The sequence below is a fragment of the Lichenostomus cassidix genome, chromosome 1Aa (assembly GCF_008360975.1).
Source record: "Lichenostomus cassidix isolate B80296 chromosome 1Aa, HeHo_3.0, whole genome shotgun sequence".
NCBI classification, from domain to species: Eukaryota; Metazoa; Chordata; class Aves; order Passeriformes; family Meliphagidae; genus Lichenostomus; species Lichenostomus cassidix.
Window position 1 is genome coordinate 15,262,477 of NC_139480.1, and position 18,441 is coordinate 15,280,917.

General features: G+C 39.3%; 1 protein-coding gene across 2 annotated transcripts in view; it reads right to left on the bottom strand.

Annotated features, from left to right (window-relative positions):
- The window catches only part of CERK (ceramide kinase), a 41,119-nt gene extending 24,487 nt beyond the window's left edge, over positions 1-16,632 (bottom strand). For both annotated transcript variants that reach the window (XM_085041488.1, XM_085041484.1), the window contains exons 1-5: positions 16,357-16,632; positions 7,492-7,605; positions 6,192-6,314; positions 4,068-4,193; positions 3,486-3,549 (exon numbers count right to left, since the gene is read on the bottom strand). In XM_085041488.1, the coding sequence (XP_084897614.1) occupies positions 3,486-3,549; positions 4,068-4,193; positions 6,192-6,314; positions 7,492-7,605; positions 16,357-16,495 (566 nt within the window). In that variant the 5' untranslated portion in view covers positions 16,496-16,632. The remainder of the gene's footprint in view (positions 1-3,485; positions 3,550-4,067; positions 4,194-6,191; positions 6,315-7,491; positions 7,606-16,356) is intronic.
- Positions 16,633-18,441: the final 1,809 nt, after the last annotated feature.

The window sequence follows — 18,441 nt, forward strand, 5'->3', positions numbered from 1 at the left end:
CACAAGTTTAATTCAGGTCAGAGCTGGTACAGCAGCTACACAGATCCTCAATATGTTGAAGTTCAGCAGAGAGTCCACAGCCAAGCAAATTCTAGGAAGTAAAAAGACTATTCTACAGTAGTACACATTTTATGAACAATAATCAAATGCACTCTGACCTCTAAATGCATAAACATTCTTTAACTGAAAAACTAATTCAAATACAGTTTAAAGGAGCACATGAGAAATCCAGAGTTACATATGTAGTTCCTAGCATACAAGTCTAGGAATGTGTGCTGTTATCCATAGCAATAATTTCCAACTCATAAACTAATACTCTTCCATATCATCAGCAACAGATACTGCAGAATGAGCACTTATTTTATAGGACAAATCAATTTATCTAATTTTTAGGTATAGATTATTTAAATTTTGTTATTATTGTATTTTCAGCAGATGGAAAGCTTGAAAAAACCAGTCATATTTTTTCCTGAATGAAGAGGACAGTCTTAAAAACATGAACTGTTCAACTCTAAGTCAAGACCTAGGAGACTGGGAGAGAAGGAATAAAAGGTATTTTTTTTTCAATTTTTGTAATTTTTTTTTCTCTTCCAATAGCTTAACTATGCTATTCCTCAATTTTAGCCCATTTTATCTTTCTCTGCAGACTCAAGAAAAGAGGCTAAAGAGACAAAAAATTCCATATCAGTACAAGGTTAATGTTGTCTCAGTGTGAGTTTGCTCAAAGCTCCATCCAACCTGGCCAACACTCCAGAGATGGGGTATCCACAACTTTCCTGGGCAGCCTGTTCCAGTGCATCTCCACTTTCACAGTAAACAATTTATTCCTTAAGCCTTATGTAAACCTGCCCTCTTTCAGTTTAAAACCATTCCCTCTTGTCTTTGTGGAATGTCCCTCTCCAGCCTCCTTTTAAGTCCCCTTTAGGTACTGAAAGGTGCTCTAAAGCTTTGCCAGAGCCTTCAGCTTCTCCAGGCTGAAAAAGCCCAGCTCTCCCACCTGTCTTCATGGGAGAGGTGCTCCAGCCCTCTGAGCATCCATTACAAACACTACATCCAGGCTAAGAGGAGACAATTACATGAATGCCTGTACCTATCAAGGATAAATATGATACAGAACTTCACATATGCAATAACAGCACAACCAGATTCATAGCAAACACCAGATGACCACTGTACAAGTCACATATATGCTGCACATGTGAAGGTCCCTAGTGAAGAATGTCTGAAAGAAACATCTTCGAGTGATTCTTACTCTTTGGCTTTATTTTACTAGTGGGCAAGCATTTAGCTTTTTAGCTAGATGGTAACAGCAAAAAACATCTGCTAGAGGACCTCAGAAAATAATCTGCAAGTCAAGTGAGTTTTTAAGGAACTACAGTCCCTTCTAATCTCAACCATTCTGAGAACTTACTCAAAAACTAGGAAAAAAAAGCCCCAACCAGGAACAATTTTGCAAAGGCTTGTGCAACAGGCATATGGATAAGAGAGCACAGAATCACTTACTGCAAACATGGCTGTCACCTGCACTATATTACAGAAGGCTCCAATTGTTCTGCACAGTGATATACAAAACCCTGCTATATTGTAACCAAATGAATATTTTAAGTAACAGTGCTTAAAGAAAAGCTGCTCTATCACTGAGCTATTAGGTTACTACATTCACCTTAAGAAATTCCTATAAGGCAAAATAGGAAGAACAAACAGGAAACATGCATAAGATATTTAAATAAGCTGTCTAAAGTAAAAACATTTGAAAAGCAATGAAGCAATTATCATTAAGAATCCTGCATCTACTCGCAGAATTGCTCACGTATGGCTTTGTCAAATAGGGAACTTGCAGATTAAATGAAGAAATTCATCACTGAATGAAGGGAAAGCCATGCATTAGAACCAGTCTACAAGGATAGCTGAGCAATTAGATGCAGGAATCCAAAGAACCTTTTCCTGCATGTGAGAAAAGTCAAAGCTGAAGAAACACACATCTGAAGAACACAAGTAGTTCAACCAATTTTTAAATGTTCCAGATGACCATCTGATGTGTTCTTCAAAAAGTAGTTTTAATACAAGGAGTCCTTCCTAACATCACTGTTGACCACAGAAAGAGTTGTACATGGTGGACAAAAGTCAGGCTTGGAAAGACAGGCTGCAGTTCCCAAGCAAACTGCCATTCAGGCCCAGCCCAGGAATAGAAGAATCACAAGATTTTTCTAAAAAGATACAGTTCTCTGGCCTATTGTTTATCTTGGCATGTTAGAGAGAGAAAACAAAACAAACAAAAAAAAAACCAACCACCCAACAGGGAAAAAATTCTGCAATGCAAGACTTTGAATCTGCCAAAAACACTTCAGATACCACAACTAGTCACTACCATTTGCTGTAAAAATAATTTGCTAGGAGTGGACATGGGCTCACTCGCCTCCCTTTCTGCTCTGTACTGAAATTCACAAACCATCAATATACTTATTTCAAATCACAAGTCAGATAAAAGGGAAAAATCATAACTAACTAGGTTTTGCTAGGATCAATATTTCACTTTCTTGAAATTCTGAAAAATTAGGAAAAATCACAGTATAGACAAAACTGTTTATTTAAAGTCAACTCATTAAACAGATGAAGTCTGTGAACTCAGCCTATGAATATCATTTCTTACTAATGCTCTCTCAATGTCATGCCCTTACTCAACACAGACAATGTATATAACAAAGCACTACAGCAAAAGTACTCTGAAAAGACAGAATGTGCTTTCTTTTTGCAGCTTACCAGTTTAAATGTACCTGTTAGCAAGCAGATGATAAAATTTTAAAATATTGTAGCTATGAGAGTTTATCTGCATACATTTTCATATTTTTCCAGACATGTAACTTGTTTCATGTAATGAGCTGGAAACTGAAATGGCTTTTTAATTAAAATATTCTGCTTCAACAGCAGATTTAATAATGGAATGCAAGACCACCATTCAGTCAGGTCTTCTTTTAAAATAGTAACTTCCAAACAGGAGAAATGCAAATAAAGACAAACAAGGTAGCCACTATACAACAGTCATATATAGCAAGAGGAAATACCTGAAACACTTCTAAACACTGCATGCTTTTTACACAAAGGCTGAATGCCACTAGTGCAGTGTTCTGAACTCATGTATGTCAAGAACACAAAACATTTCTGGGTAGCTTTTGAGCTACAACAGAATGCTCAACTGAGCAGAATTAATCTTACATTCATCTTTTGAACACAAATCTCATGCAAACATTGTTATACTATGCTTGAACATATTGTGCTGAGCAAGTTTACAGTAACAGTTTAGTTTCCTTTTTATACTCCTAAATGCAGAACTCCTACAGAAAGGAACATGCCCCAGGACTTTCAGCTATTGCAATAAATGTATCAGTAATGAAGGTTACCATTTTAAATTAGAAAGAAGAACAGACCAATTACATAACATATCAACTTGAAAAGAATAATAAAAAAAGGCAAGTAAAGTTACTTACCCATCGTATTTATAAATATTAATTTCAAACAAGTTGTCCTTAGCATGATTAGCATGTTCAGTTACTGTGAAGAAATAAACACATTAAAATTTATTATTTAAAAATACTACTATAAAGCCATATAATATATAGACTTATAAAAGTTAATTCATTAATAACGATGAGTCTATCGCCAATGTGACCATAAAACAGCCTGTCCAAAAGATGTGTCTCAAAAGATGTTTGCCAGGGAAAGAATTGAAGGAGACATGCACAGTACATACAGAAGAAATATTTAATTAAAAATTGTGCAAATGTACAGATAGTTTTCACAGTGAAACTGAGAAAGAAAAGAAAGGTGGTATCTTATAAATTAAGAGCTCAAATAGCTCAGGAACACCAGAAGTTTTAGTTCAGTAATCAGAAGGTTGATAGAAGATTGCCATTTATTTGGCTATCTACACTTTAATTAGAAAACATTCTCCACCCCTTTGTTTCCTTAGTAAGAAAAGGTAACTAACAGAAAGAACTTTAGCTAATCAGCGATGTTTTAAAGGGTTCATACTGAGCTTATTAAGAAATTAAAATATTCATTATACTCACTAACAACATCAGTGGATATGGAAGCTAGACTGAAGAGTGGAGCAACCTTCTGTTCATAAATCCTCTTCCCTTGTCTTTTTCCTCCATATGGATTAATGTACACAAGCAACTGCTTTGGTCTAGACTCTGCAGCAAGGAAAATCATAGTATACTGCTTTTGTACACAAAACAAAAATTCAAAAAGCCATACAAACCCAAACCTATTAACATCAAAGCAAACACAGCATGAAAGACTTGTAACTCTTTATTAACTCTTAAAATTCTTTAACAAAGAGCTCTAAAAGCCTTCTTCATCTGCCCTCTTTATTATACCAATACAAACCGTACTGAACAAATTGTTAGTAAGACAGGAGGTGAAATACAGAATAATTTCTTTTGACTCCCTATGTCACATTCTTAGTCACCATTCCTGCAGTACCTTCCCACTACACTAGTTACACTACTTCCATGAGTACCATGGGCATACAAGACTAAAAGGGTAGCAATAGCAAAGGCACTTTTAAGTGAAGCATGCATAAAAATAATTTTTTAAATTAATAATTTTTATTAATTTAAACTATCCACTTACTTTAATGACACAGCTAAAATGCTTTTCCTTTCTGTGATTGTCACAGTAAGAATGCCTCACAAAACTACCTGCTGCACAGCAAGTGTTTGTCCTACAGTGTTAACTGCCCCAAAGTGTTACTCTTTCCCCCCAAAAAACACCTCTGATGTTACTATCTCAATTTTCTCTGAACAGTTATGGATTTACACTTGTAGTGCCAATGAAAACAATTACTACACCTCTGCATTAACAGATGTACAAAACAGTAATGCTGGCTGCACCTAGAAAAACCTCCTTTTCTACGGAACAGACAAAAGCCTTAACATCTGTACTTCCTCTGATGGCATTCTAAATTATTGTATCGAAAGAAAAAAAATATCAGACTTATTACATCAGCACACAAATCCAGCCAAGCTAGACAGACTGAGTAGTTTAAATCTGCTGCACACACAAAGCACTGCTCACCTATCTAAGAACACATTGCCTTTCCTGAAGCAGTTCATTACCAATAAAATGAGAATTCCATTCAAGTGGAATTGACTGCTCAGGGCACATTTCTCGCAGGTGTACTGAAGGATGCACAAACCCTAGTTTTTGAAGAAGGCATACCTTCTGTAATGTATCCAACACAAAAACATTAAGAACGCTTCTACTGCCTGTTCAGAACAGTTTTTCTTATAAGTTCATTCTTATTCTATGAGCCCTACGTACTTGCTTGAGTCACACTGTAGGTGTACTTGTATCCAATCCCTTCTCCAGCTCTGTATCTCAGATGGGCCTCAGACCTACCCTGTAGGGAGCTCATCCCTAGTCCTGTCTCCAGCTCCAGCTGCTCCGCTCTGGCCTCTCTGGATGGACCCAATTACTTCATCTCATCTGGGCTGTAAACTGGACCTGCTTCTATCCCCATCCTTGTTCTGCCCACCCTGCTCAGATCCAGTGAGACCCTGGTCAGCATGCCTCTGCTATGAACACCCTTGACCTCCTTTCTGTCATAGAGTTACTCTGCTCCTGCTGCTTCCTGACATCTACCAAGGTATCTCCTTCAGGAATAACTGCTTCAAAATTACTTTTAACCTCCCATGAAGTAGATGTCCAAGAGTCTCAGAAATGATTAATGGGAACTCTTATTACATAAGACACGTTTTGTTGATGACAGAGTCTGGAAAGCTGAAACAAGAAGCCACCCATAAATCTTCCAACTGCTACAGTCCTTGCCCTCAAATCTCAAGAGTACCTCAAATCCCTGAGCTTACATCTGCCCTTTACTTTTTCCAAACCTACAGGCATTTAAAACCTCTGCTAAGCTTCCAATGAGTCCCTATTTCATGAAAATAATTTTCTATCTGAGCAAAATTATGACACCTACAGTCCTGACTGATTAAAGCACTCAGTACAACTTCATGAATATGCAAGATAAAATAGTGATAAGGAGACACTTCAACTACTGGCTCCCTCAATTTTTGAGTATAAGCTGCTCTTAAGAGCTCAAAAAAGCACATATATCAAAATAACATTGATTGATGTACCAGCCTACAAAATGATGGTGCAAATGTTCACAGTTTATTCCAACTTACTCTGCATTTCAAGTAATTCTTTCAGCGCCTGTATCCACTGATTACATAAGTGCTCATCAACACACCAAAACGTCACATCACTGCACCGCCAGCGGTGATTTCGGGCTCTCTTCACATAATACACTATTTAAATTTAAAAAAGAAAAAAAAAAAAAGAGCCATAATAAGATGGTTCTGTGGAATGAAAAATGCATTTCAGAAAGATCTCCAAAATACTGACCTGTAATTAACCTCCACTACACATTTCTGCAAATGACAGAAGCATTCAGAGTATGAACAGCACATTTGTAAAGAGTCCAAATGAAAACATAAATGAAAAGATGTGCTCTAGGTGTCTGCTCATAGCAGACATCAAAACACAGATTTCTTTTTAAAGAAGCCATTTCTCATCAACTTATTACAGACATACTTGTTCAGAAGTTCACTGAACTTATATATTATCTGTGCTAAAGTCTGCAATATCAACATAAAATGGCACAAGCTCAAGAAGATAAGCCATACTGACATCAGCTCCCTTGTAACCAACAGGGTGGATTTCATTACATAAATCTGAAATCTGAGAAAAAAAGATTTAGTTTTCTTGTCCATTAAGACCTTATACTTACTTCATCTACAGTATCTCCAATCACTCTCACTGGAAGACTAAATGTGAGGAAAGCACTCTACAACATGGAATTTGGGCATAGCATCATTGTAGCTTAGAAGTCACCACTCTTTTACCAAAACAGACAGACACTTATTTCTGGCACTGCATTATTCTGACTGTATTATTATTAATAATGCAGTCAATAATACAAAGAAACTTTCATGCCTATATCAAGATGGTTGGGGTAATTTAAAAAACACCAAACGTTTAGAACTCATTTTTTCAGCCTCTTTTGATTTTCTAGTCAAGTAGTAGAAAGCAGGTGTCCTGCTGCAGAGGCATTCAGCAGCAAAAAGGTATTAGTTTGAACACTCAGACAGTAGTTTAAACTTCATTAAAAATAACTAAACACATGATGTGTTCCTAAAGGAAGGGTTTTATTTTCCAAATTACTATCTTTAAATGTAAACTGATAGATTTTTGGTGAGGGTTCTTTTGTTTGTTTTTGTGGGACTTTTGTTTGGGTTTATTTAGGTTTGTTTTTTTTCTGTTTTGGATGGTTGGTCTTTTGAAGTCTGGCTTTTTTTTTTTTTTTAAACATATCATTTCTGTTCAAAAAACCCCAAAACTCTGACAGTTATTTCTGGGTCTTCCTTAAACTACCTTTCAGCAGAATAATCAGCACAAGCATCCAGAGACTGTTACTTGCCTTACCTGTGAAAGCATGTAGCTTTGCCATTTTTTGCCATCTGCCAATGTTACGTTGTTTCTTGTTAAACTCAGTTTCTTCTACAGCAATGATCTCAGAGATCGGTACAAAACAGTTTCCTGTATGAACACAAGATCTTACATTATAGAATCTTCAAACAGCACCTGAATTATTACTTTTATACCCAATATGATACAGACATATGATTAGAGCAGCTGCTCAATAAGCACAACCAAGAGCATAACTAGAAATCTCTTGAATAATTTCAATTTTCTTTTGTCTTTAGTCAAAGTACATAATCCACAACCACCTACGAACTACCCAAAACAGTATTTTAAATGTGTATAATTTCTCAGAAAATTAGCTATTTCATGTATAAAAATATTTTTTGCATGAAGCCAAAAACCAGCAACGTTGATTTCAGAGTAATTAAACTGCCCCTTCAGTGAGGCCTAGTCCAGACAGTGAATAGCACAAGCTATTTCAAAGAATGTGCAACTAAATCTAGTGCACAGACTACAGAGGCTATTTGTTATTCTCAAGTAAGTAGCTGGCTCATGAAAGAAGGGCATTCATATGAATTCTTAAGATTTTAAATCCCACTAAGCTTTTAAACTTCAGTATCTCTTAAGAAAAGAATTCTAGATGTTATACGTACTGTGAAATATTTTCCGGGTATCAACTTTAAAGCTATTGTTTTTCAGAATTAAAGGCCTCTTGTTCTTAGACAATGAAATAATTTCCTCCAGCCTCATTCTTTTTTCTCTTATATTTCCTAAACATAATCTCAAATGCTCTTAACTCCTGTCAAATTGAAGATTTTTGTCCCATTTTCATTACTGATTCCAACACTGTTCTGCTTTTACTTCATCTCAAAAAAAAGTGGAACTTGAAATGCATGCTTTGTATTTATTTACAAGCAAGTGCTCTCTGTATGTGTACACATATGTATAGATTTATATTGTTATAGTCTTACATAGATAATATCTTATTATATAAGGATTATAATGTACTTCTCTCACATATACAGAATGAGTGATACCAAGACATTAAACACAAAATACAGACACTAATACCACTGTTACTGGGGTTCATCCTACATTTCATTTTCCTCTCTATTTTGCCAAGGTACAATGGGAGTGGTGAGGACTGTAAAATGAGCAAAAGGTTTTCCTAACTTCTTCACAGTGATGACTGCAATTCATTTACCACTAAGTCAATTTTACTATTTTTCCCATCCTATTTAATTGGATTAGTCAACAGAGTCTTTACCTATCATGACAGGTATTGACAATTTATGGAATACTCACTCAAGAGGTTTTGGAATTTGAAGTGATTTACACTCATTTAGTGATTTTATCTTCCCTGAGGGTTTTAGCATGATTCAAAAGAAACACAGCCTTCAAACTTCAAACTGAGGTCCTTTAGTAATCCGGCTGTATTTGAATGTTTCAACTTAAAAGCAAATTTTGGCTTATAATAATTTCATTTGCTGTATTTAAGGCCCAATAGGGAAGTGCAGCAGTCACATAATGTCTTCATAAAGATCCAAGAGCAGAGATAAACTTTGAAATGTATGACATACATACTGCACATATGCACATGCAAGACTAGATCAAGTATCTGATATTGGATGGTAACAGTTATTTGGTCTTCCTAACAGATATAAGATCTCCTAACGGATCTCAATATGATTATTTAACCTATACATTTATCCAAGGAAAAAGAAATGCAGAACAAAGATGGAACAATAAAAGAAATTAAGCACATTCTTCCATCTTTCTTCCCCAAAATTGCTTTTACTTGTTTCTGTACTGGCTCTGCCACCAATGCATATGTCAAAGTACTAAAGAAAGCTGTTGCATTTACAAAGATTGCACTTAAATGGTAATTTATTTTGTTACTGCTCAAAGATATGCAACACAACTTACAAACTATATTTAGATCAAAATTTAAATGACAATGCTCTAAATAACATTTTTGGAAATAGTTGTACATAGTGCATACTTATTAGCATGTATGCTGGGAGCAGCAACTGAAGTCGTCTTACTAGGCATTTTTCAGATAATAAAGCTGTCCAACTGTACAGATAGCTAATAGATTTAAAACTACTTTGAAATCTGTATCACTGAAAGCATTTCTTTGGAGTATATACTATAGCACGTATAACACAGCTTCTATTAACAACCTTGAAACCACTTTAAAGCTCTTCTAATTCTGTGTTCCCTGTCCAACAGTTGCATGACTGTTTTGATTTTCCAGCAAATCTCTCCACAGATGTGGCCAAAAAAGCAAAAAGTAAATATTTTTGTTACATATGTACTTTTTTTTTAACCTTATGGCACTAGAGTTACATATCTGAAAAATACAACATTCCTGAAAAATGGGGGGAAAAAACACCACCAACAAACAAAAATGAAGAACAGATCCCATTTTCCATCTGTAAATCTTTGGGTTTGGTTAAAGTCTGAAGAGCTTCTGTTGTGTGAACACCAACCCTGCCAATTATACCCCTCAGTATTATTTAGCACCATAAAAGCATCAAGCAATTCCACTGCCCTGACAGTGTACTCCAATCTTACATCAAAACCACACACTACTGAACCCAGTAACTGCAGATGGCCAGAAAGATGCAAAGCTGTCTCAAATAACTTGTGTTATTCAGAACATTCCCTACCGCTTGTAACAACAAATTCCTACGGTTTTGAATAGAACTCAAGAATTTTTATCAGTCCAAATATCTCTATTTGACTTAGTGCTACACAGAATATTGTTTAATCACATTGCAAATCAACTATTTAGTCGCACCCTTCCCCCTTCCCCTCAGAAGGAAGAAGCTTTCCATGTGAAGCAATCACAGACCTTCCGTACAAGCACCACAGCCCTGTTCCTATAAACACAATGCCCTCATCTGCCTTTTAGTCACCAAAACCTGCCCCATAAAAAAATGTACTAACCCAGCCTCTCTTGGAGATTCAACAAGGTTCACATATGTACTAATTACAGTCCTTTCCTACACCTGGTTTTGCAGCATTTATCCTATTATCAAGTTGCATGAGACATTTATTTCATTAACATAGCATAAAGGTGTTCACTCAAAGGCCTTCACCTTTATGTGCTTCTCCCAAAACATGGAAAACCTTACTGCCACGTTAACAAAACAAACACAGACAAAAAAGTTGCTAACACCAGTACTACAAGATCAACATTATTGAAAAAAAGTTGGAATATGGGCTCAAACAATACCAAACAAATAACTTGACTTGGCTCAGTCCAATATATTCAACCAAGTAGCACACAACAGCTTCTAGACAGAATTTTCTCCTTGGTCAATGCCTAGCCTACTAGAGACAAAGAGCTGACCATCCAGAAAAGCTGGATGAAGGGATATGACAAAAAAAAAAAGGTAAAAAATTAAAAAGCCAAACAAAACACACAATAAACAGGTGACACTCTTCTCAGCACTCCTGCTGTGCCAGTCATTACTCATTTTGGGTCACAGTGCTCTTAATCTTAACATTCTTCCTAAGTGCAAACTGATAAATCAGCAAAACACTGCAGTAGATGCACACTACTTTTCCCACATTAAGCAAGCAGGAGGGGGGAAATATCCCCCACAGAACCAAAACCAAGGTAAGCACACTAACAGCATGTTTTCTTTGTGAAAAATGCAGCCAGCAATTGGGAAATGTGTTTTTCTGTGTTAAGAAAGGATTTTTGGTGTGTCATTGCTGTCTGCCACTCCCACAGAACACTTCCTGAGTTTATATGCAAACTCACTCAGAACCTTAGTCAAGACTTGCTCATTCATCACTGCCAGCTATGTATCCTAAAGGCCAAATTTCCCCCTCAGAAATGTGTTACCTCAAAACAACCTAAACATGCACAAGCATAAAAACATCGCTGATCACAGCATTTGGTTTATTCTTAAAATTCAGCTGAGGCTCAAGGATGCAGTGGTATTTACAATTAACTTAAAATATTAGTATATTCTCTTTACTTTAAAATAGCAACAAGTAAAAAGCTGGGATGCAGGTTTAAAGAAAAAGTGTATTTTCAATCACTTTGAAAGTTAATTTGCTGTTAGAGACCACATGAAGGACTAAGCTTTTAGGTTTAAGCTTTGCCTTCACCTAAAAGCAAGAGAACAGGAATGTTTTCTATCAGAAGGTACATGGTATTATACCAATCATGCACAGAAAGTTGTGTTTTACAAACACTAGAGTAAGAGAAAACAGGATATAAAGCAGAATTACCAACAATTCACATCCTAAGGGAGAGGAAAGAAAAAAGGTATCATGATTGATTTGATTCAAAACTGTGGAGGAGTCACAGAAACATCCAAAGACCATGATTTCACCATATACAGCCATGTATAAGGAAATTAGCTTCCTTTATTTTAAAGCAAATCTTCAGGTACTTTGTAAACCAACAGACCAGTTTCTACTATGATCACCCAGCTACTTCACATGAATTTGAATCAAAGCAGAGGAATTTGAACTTGGGTCAATTTGAATATTTAAATCGTACTATTGAATGTCTATCCATTGTTTCTTTTTCATTTCCATATAAAATTTTCCCACTCGACTATGAATGTATCAATGATAAAGCAGGGAAATAAAGATGATGAAGATGCACTGATTCACCTTAAGGGGGTGAAAAACCCAGCAAAATGGTGTATGCTAAAGCACATGTATTGTTTAATGTGGTGTGCATCTCTCTTTCAGAAGACAACACATTCCAAAGAAGCAATGCCTGCTGAAGCAATTATTTCCCACATCCTGCCTGTGCAATGTAGTTGTGGCATTGCCTATAGAGAAACAAGGTTCCCATTCCTGCACACACCCACTGCCAAATGGGAATGCCTGATGAAAAATGACCTTGACTAATGATGTGCCAACACACTGCAGGTACCAGCTGCTGGACAGACGTTGTTCCCAAACCGACCCACCCTCTGCTGTGTGTCAGTACCCTGTTTATCAAACTGAGCTTTCTTTAGAATCCACGCCAGAATGGCATCAGTCTTGTGAACACTAGCACTGAGACCTCTTCAGGCAGTTGTTTTGGTTAAAGACATGGAGGAGAACTCTGGAACAAGAAATACAAAGGGTAAAAGAAAGTGCACACAGTAAGTGAATGCATAGAGTTCAGGGTCTAGTTTGGTCACGCCCTTCATGGTTGTACTTTAGAAATAAAAATAAATCCTAGGAAAACAGTAGGAGGATCTCATTCTGCATTTGTAATGCCTTACTACCAGGCACAATAAAATCTTAGTCAACACTTCTAAAATATGTATGTACAATACATACTTTGCTATGAATTTGGTACAAAATGTTTTATCATGTGTTACTTGAGAAAAATGTGACTGTGCCACCAACATGAGGGAAATAAAACAATGTATCCGACCAGCTTTGCATACACTATGTATGATTAATGATAAATCTCATGGAGAAATGTTACAAGGCTGAAAAATAATGATCTTCAGAAAATTTGAAGATGTACACACCCCTAGGAAAAAAAAGATGCATATCTGAAAGTAACAGAGACATTCATAAAATTTACAGGTAAAACTTTTTCATCTAAGTTCAAACATGTCTAACCATCAAAGAACAGGAAATGGGAACCTGATTACACTGAAGACAGAACTTGAAACTATGTTGCTGTTAAACAAGGTCTAACAGTAGGAAATTAATTGCATTTAGGAATTTAAAAATACACCATTGACTTGAACAAACATTTAATGGTTTCGTTATTGTTGGTATCTTCCAAATCATGGCATTACAAAGAATTCTTCTGAATTAATGCTTCTTCTGCATTTTGACAGAACAGGATTTAAATATATACATATATAAATGTAAAAATCTCCGTACAAAGATGAGAAAATGCAAGAATCTCCCCACTGTATTTTCCTGGACAACAGGAAAAAGTCTGTTTTGTTTCCTATCTGTTCCTGATTTTTGGATGCAACAGGGAAAGGTAAACATTTCAACACTCCTATGGTACACCTAGCTATAGCTCTAGTTCTGTACATGCCAAAGTCTCAAAAGCTTGAAAAAACATACCAAACAATTTTTATTTATATAGCTAAATTCAAGACTGTACTAAATGCTCTGAAAATAAGTAGCCCTGAGTTTTTACAGTTTAAAGACAACTGCTTCACTGTAATAACAACCTACTAAACAAGAAATATAGCACTTTTATACTGCATAATTTAGTCTGTATTTAGACACAATGCATAATACTCATGTAGTCAAAGGCTAAATGGTAGAAAGATAGCAATCATGGTCAAGCAACTCTTCTGAAATTATATGCTTCTAACTAACCATCTTCCATATTATTTTTATTTATATACTGTCATGTATGCTGCTCATATTTCCAAAATAATTGCAGAGAACACAATGAATCATCACAGGTCTTCAAAAGAGCTTGGAGACAACAGGGCATCATGAGTACAAAACTGTGATGGTATTAAAACACTAGTGCAGGGAGCACATGAATTAATCAGGGTGTTAAGAAGAGAAGGTACATTATCTATTGTATTGTTCCCTACATAAATTATACCTGTGCCTCCAGAACACTTAGGCATTTATTTTTCTCCTCTTTTCTCTTTTGATTCCACATCATGTTTTCCAAAATCTTGTAAATAGCTACGCTACAAGACAGCGGGTGCACCCAGTAACCACACTTGCCTCTTAATGGTTCTCCAGCTGCTTTGGAAACTGCCTCACAAAGGGTCTAATTTACTGTGTCCCACTCTCCTTCCATCAGCCCCAGAATTCTGATATTTGAAACATGCTTCAGGGCAGGTTCATACTCAGTTTGGTCTACTAGGAGCAAGTCAAAAAAACTTACAACTTAAAAAGTAGTAAAAATTCTCAACTGTAAGCAGCTGTAAGCTTTAGAGTGCTTGTGAGAGAGCTAGTGTGGTTCTGTGGCACTGGTGCTTGGTCTAAAGGAATTCATCAGACAGTAGAATGGCACTCCCCTTGAACTTGCTCTAGCCTACAGAACAGGCAGCTAGTGACTTTGCAAAGGCATTTGTAGAAGGATTTTACACAATTCAACCAAATGATCTCCAAAGGAGGAGCTGCTTTACCTAGTGGGAGCAATTATCCCAAAAGGCCTTGAAAATTTCTATTTTAAATTTAAGATTCAGGTACCTTTCTCTAGACTAATTTTATTTCATTTTGAAAAGTATATAGCTTATTATTCACAACAATATTATTGTTCTTAAAGTCTGAAGTTCCTTTAGCTGCACAACAGCGAAAAGTTCAGGAATTTTCAATTACTTTTTTCATCAGTACTGCTGATAAAAACTAGATTATGTTAAACTACTTGCACAATAGCAAAGGAAGGATAACAAACTCTATTTTTATATTATGAATAAGAAGGGTTGTACTTAAAACACAACCAAATCTCAATTATGTAAACTGTAACACCAAATTCTTACAATTCTTGAGTTCTCCTTCTCCTTTTTCCCTCACCTTCTTGAAAAAAGCCTCAGGCCAATATGATACTATGATAAAATCTGAAAAATATTTAACAAAGGTACACTGTAAGAATGGAAGAACGATTTAACTATTTAAGTTTGGTTACTTGCCTGGGATTGAAAACATCTATATTCAAACCTTTCTCAGATAAAACTTCTAGTCAGCCTTTCTATTATTAGTTTCTCTCTGTCTCAGCTCCTGCAACCTCTAAAATGAGGATGACAGCAGTTTCCAACATTACAGCAGCTGCTGTGAAAAAAAGGACATTACATATTTTCAGATCTTCACATGACATATTAATACTAACAATAGCAATAATTACTACATAAAACCTCCAAGGTCAAAGACTCTGAAAAAATACCACTTAAAAGTATAGTTTGATATGCAGACATTTCCAGAAGTTAATCTGAATTTTTTCATGTATTTTCATCAGTGACTTCTCACACCGGCAGTTTTGTACACCTGTACTAAGCTAACTGCATGAAAGAGGAACTGTAAACACCTTTGTTACCACATTGTAAACTAGTAGCCTATATTAGATCCAGCAAATCGCAGAAGGTAAACTTTCTTTGTAAAATTTCCATTATGCCCCTGAGAAAGCGAAAAGTTTTTTTTAAAAAACTCAAGAAAAAAAATAGCAATTGCCAGAGACATTGCCTCAGTATGAAAGTGTTTTAATCACAAGTGTTGTAACTAAAAAAACAAAACTGCTTTTAAGGTTTTGTAAGTCACTTATGTACTGCTACGATTACTTTAAATACATTGCAAGCGACACGCTTCTCGCGGCGCCCAGAAACAGCAGGTCTCAGCGGCACAAGTGTGTGTTGGCTCCGGCAGCTGCGGGACAGGTGTGCCCCGCGCACCAGCGGCACGCTCGGAGCGGATGCTCGGCCGGGCTGCTCCGCCACACGCGGGACGCGCTGCGCTCGCTCGCAGGGGCTGCGGCTCAGCGAGAGCAGCTCTCGGCTTTGTTTCGGAAGGCGCAGCCCCGGCGAGAGTGCAGCACAGGCGGCTGCTGCCGCGGACAGTCCCGGCTCCATCTCCCCGCTCCGAGCGCCCGGCCCGGCCCCGCGTGGGATCAGCCACCCTCCGCCCGGCGGACTCTGAACCCCGGAGGCGACGCAAAGGCGCCGAGTGCAGGAAGCGCTCCCGCCGGCACAGCGCTCCGGATGCTCAGCGCGCCCCGAGCGCGGAGGCGCCGCCGCGGGTCCCGGGGCAGCGCTGGCCGCAGGCCGCCCCGCGCCCTCCGCCGCCGGGGACGCCGCGGACGCCCTTCCCTTCTCTTCCCTTCCCCCGCCGCCGAGGGCGGGCGCCCCTCAGGCGGCCCCGGCCCGCGCCAGGCCGCGGCAGGTGCGCCCCGGCCCCCGCAGCCCCACTCACCGCCGGCGCGGCGCTGCGGGCGGGGGTCGCGCCAGGCCAGCCGCCCCCGCTCCTCGTCTAAGGTGACCTCCCAGGAGCGCCGCCCCAGCCCCAGCGAGGACACCAGCCGGGGCCGGCGGCCGCCGGGGAGCCGCTCCATGGCCGCCGAGAGCCCGGCCCGCCGCAGCCGCTACCGCATGGCCCGGCGGAGCGGGCGGGCGCCGCGGGGCGAACCCGGCAGCAGCTAACGGCGCCCCCGGCCCGCCGCTACCCCGGCTGGCCCGGGCGGGGCGGCACGGCGGCGTCAGCGCTACGCCAGCGCCACGGGGCGGGGCCGCGGCTCCCGGAGCGGCACGGCGGCAGCTGCCGGCACGGCGGCGGCTCCCGGAGCAGCCCGGGGTCGCGGCCGGGGCAGCGCGGGGCAGCGGGGCCGGGCGGCTGCTCGGGGCTGCGGGGGGCGCGGGGAGCCCGGTGATCCCGGCCCGCTTTGTCTGCTCGCTCCGCCGGCGAGAGACACGTGTCCTGCGAGCCGAGCAGAGCCTCGCCCGCCCCGAGCCCCCAGCTCCGGGCTGGGACACTTGCGCTGGCAGCGTAACGGGCTTGGATTGCTTTCGTGGGGCTTTTTGCGGAACCTATCTCAGCTTCGATGGACTCTTCCCTTTTTCCCTTTAGACAGTGAAAATGCAATGAGAATGTACAAGTGGATAGTGATACAAACCTCTCCATCTAACTTCACCTTCTTTTACATAAAAACATTTTGGGTTTGCCTTAAATATAGGGACAGTAATTCACGATAATTGAGCTCTTAAATCTTTGCTGCCTTCCTGCCTTGGTGTTGCTGAAGCTTAAAACCATCAGCATCCTACCAAAATACAGGCCAGACAAAGGAGCAGTAGCTCCACCTCCAACCTTCCTCCAAATCTGAGTACTTCCTACAGAGTTTACTAGAAATATCTCTGGTCTGTTCTTACCTGGGTCCAGACTAGGGTCAGTGCTCTGCTTCATGATGTTGATACAGAGATGCTCCGGCTGGCTTTGCTCAGGCTAAAAGAACTTATGTACTTGAGTTCTGTTCTGAACCTTATAATATACTCACATCTCACTCACATTTTACAAGGACATGTAGCAATAGAACCAGGGGGAATGACTTTAAATTGAAAGAGAGTAGGTTTAGATTAGACACTAGGAGGAAGTTCTTTACTGTGAGGAAGGTGAGCCACTGTAACAGATTGTCTAGAGAAGCTGTGGATGCCCCGTCCTGTGAAATGTTCAAGGCCAGGCTGGACAGAGCTTGGAGAAACCCCGTCTAGTGAAAGGTGTCCCTGCCCTTGGCAGGGGGGCTGGAACTAGGGTGATGTTTAAGGTTGCTTCCAACCTATTCCATTCTGTGATTCTTTGATTTCATCTTCTGAAAACAAATGAGCTAGGCACTGTCATCCAAGTTACATGTTGAAAATAGTCTTCTTGTACAACAAATACTAGTTGTCATCTATCACAGTCATTTCAATATTCTTTCCTCTAGCCTTGAAAGACATGGTATTACCACCTTTATTGTTGAACAAACCTAGATATGCCACACTTCCACAACTTCAAGGAATATTTTGTCAGTTGTTTTGTTCTTTACATTTTTGAATCTGTCCTTCCTAAACACGTGAAGAGCTCTTTATACTGAGGCTTAAAGTTTGTTGCAAAAATCCATTGTGAACATTAGTCTGCCAAATGCAGTGCTGAACAGTCATTAATATCTCACTGATTCCTCATGTTTTGCCACCTACATCATCTCTCATCATCCATCTTACCCTTGGATGGTGTAGTGATCTGACCCTAGCTGATTGCCAGGCACCCACCCATCAAAGCCTATTGCTCCTGTCCGCAGCTGGAGAGGGGAGAGAAAATGCAATGAGGGGTTTGTGAGTTGAGAGAAGGACAGAGAGAGGTCACTCACCAAATACAGTCACAGGCAAAACACACTCAAATTAGAGATATTAATTGAATTTACTACTAAAAAATCAGAGCAGGATAATGAGAATTAAAGTAAGACCTTAAAAACACCTTCGTCCACCCCTCCCTCGTTCCCTGCTCTACCTCCCTCCCCCGCAGTGGCAC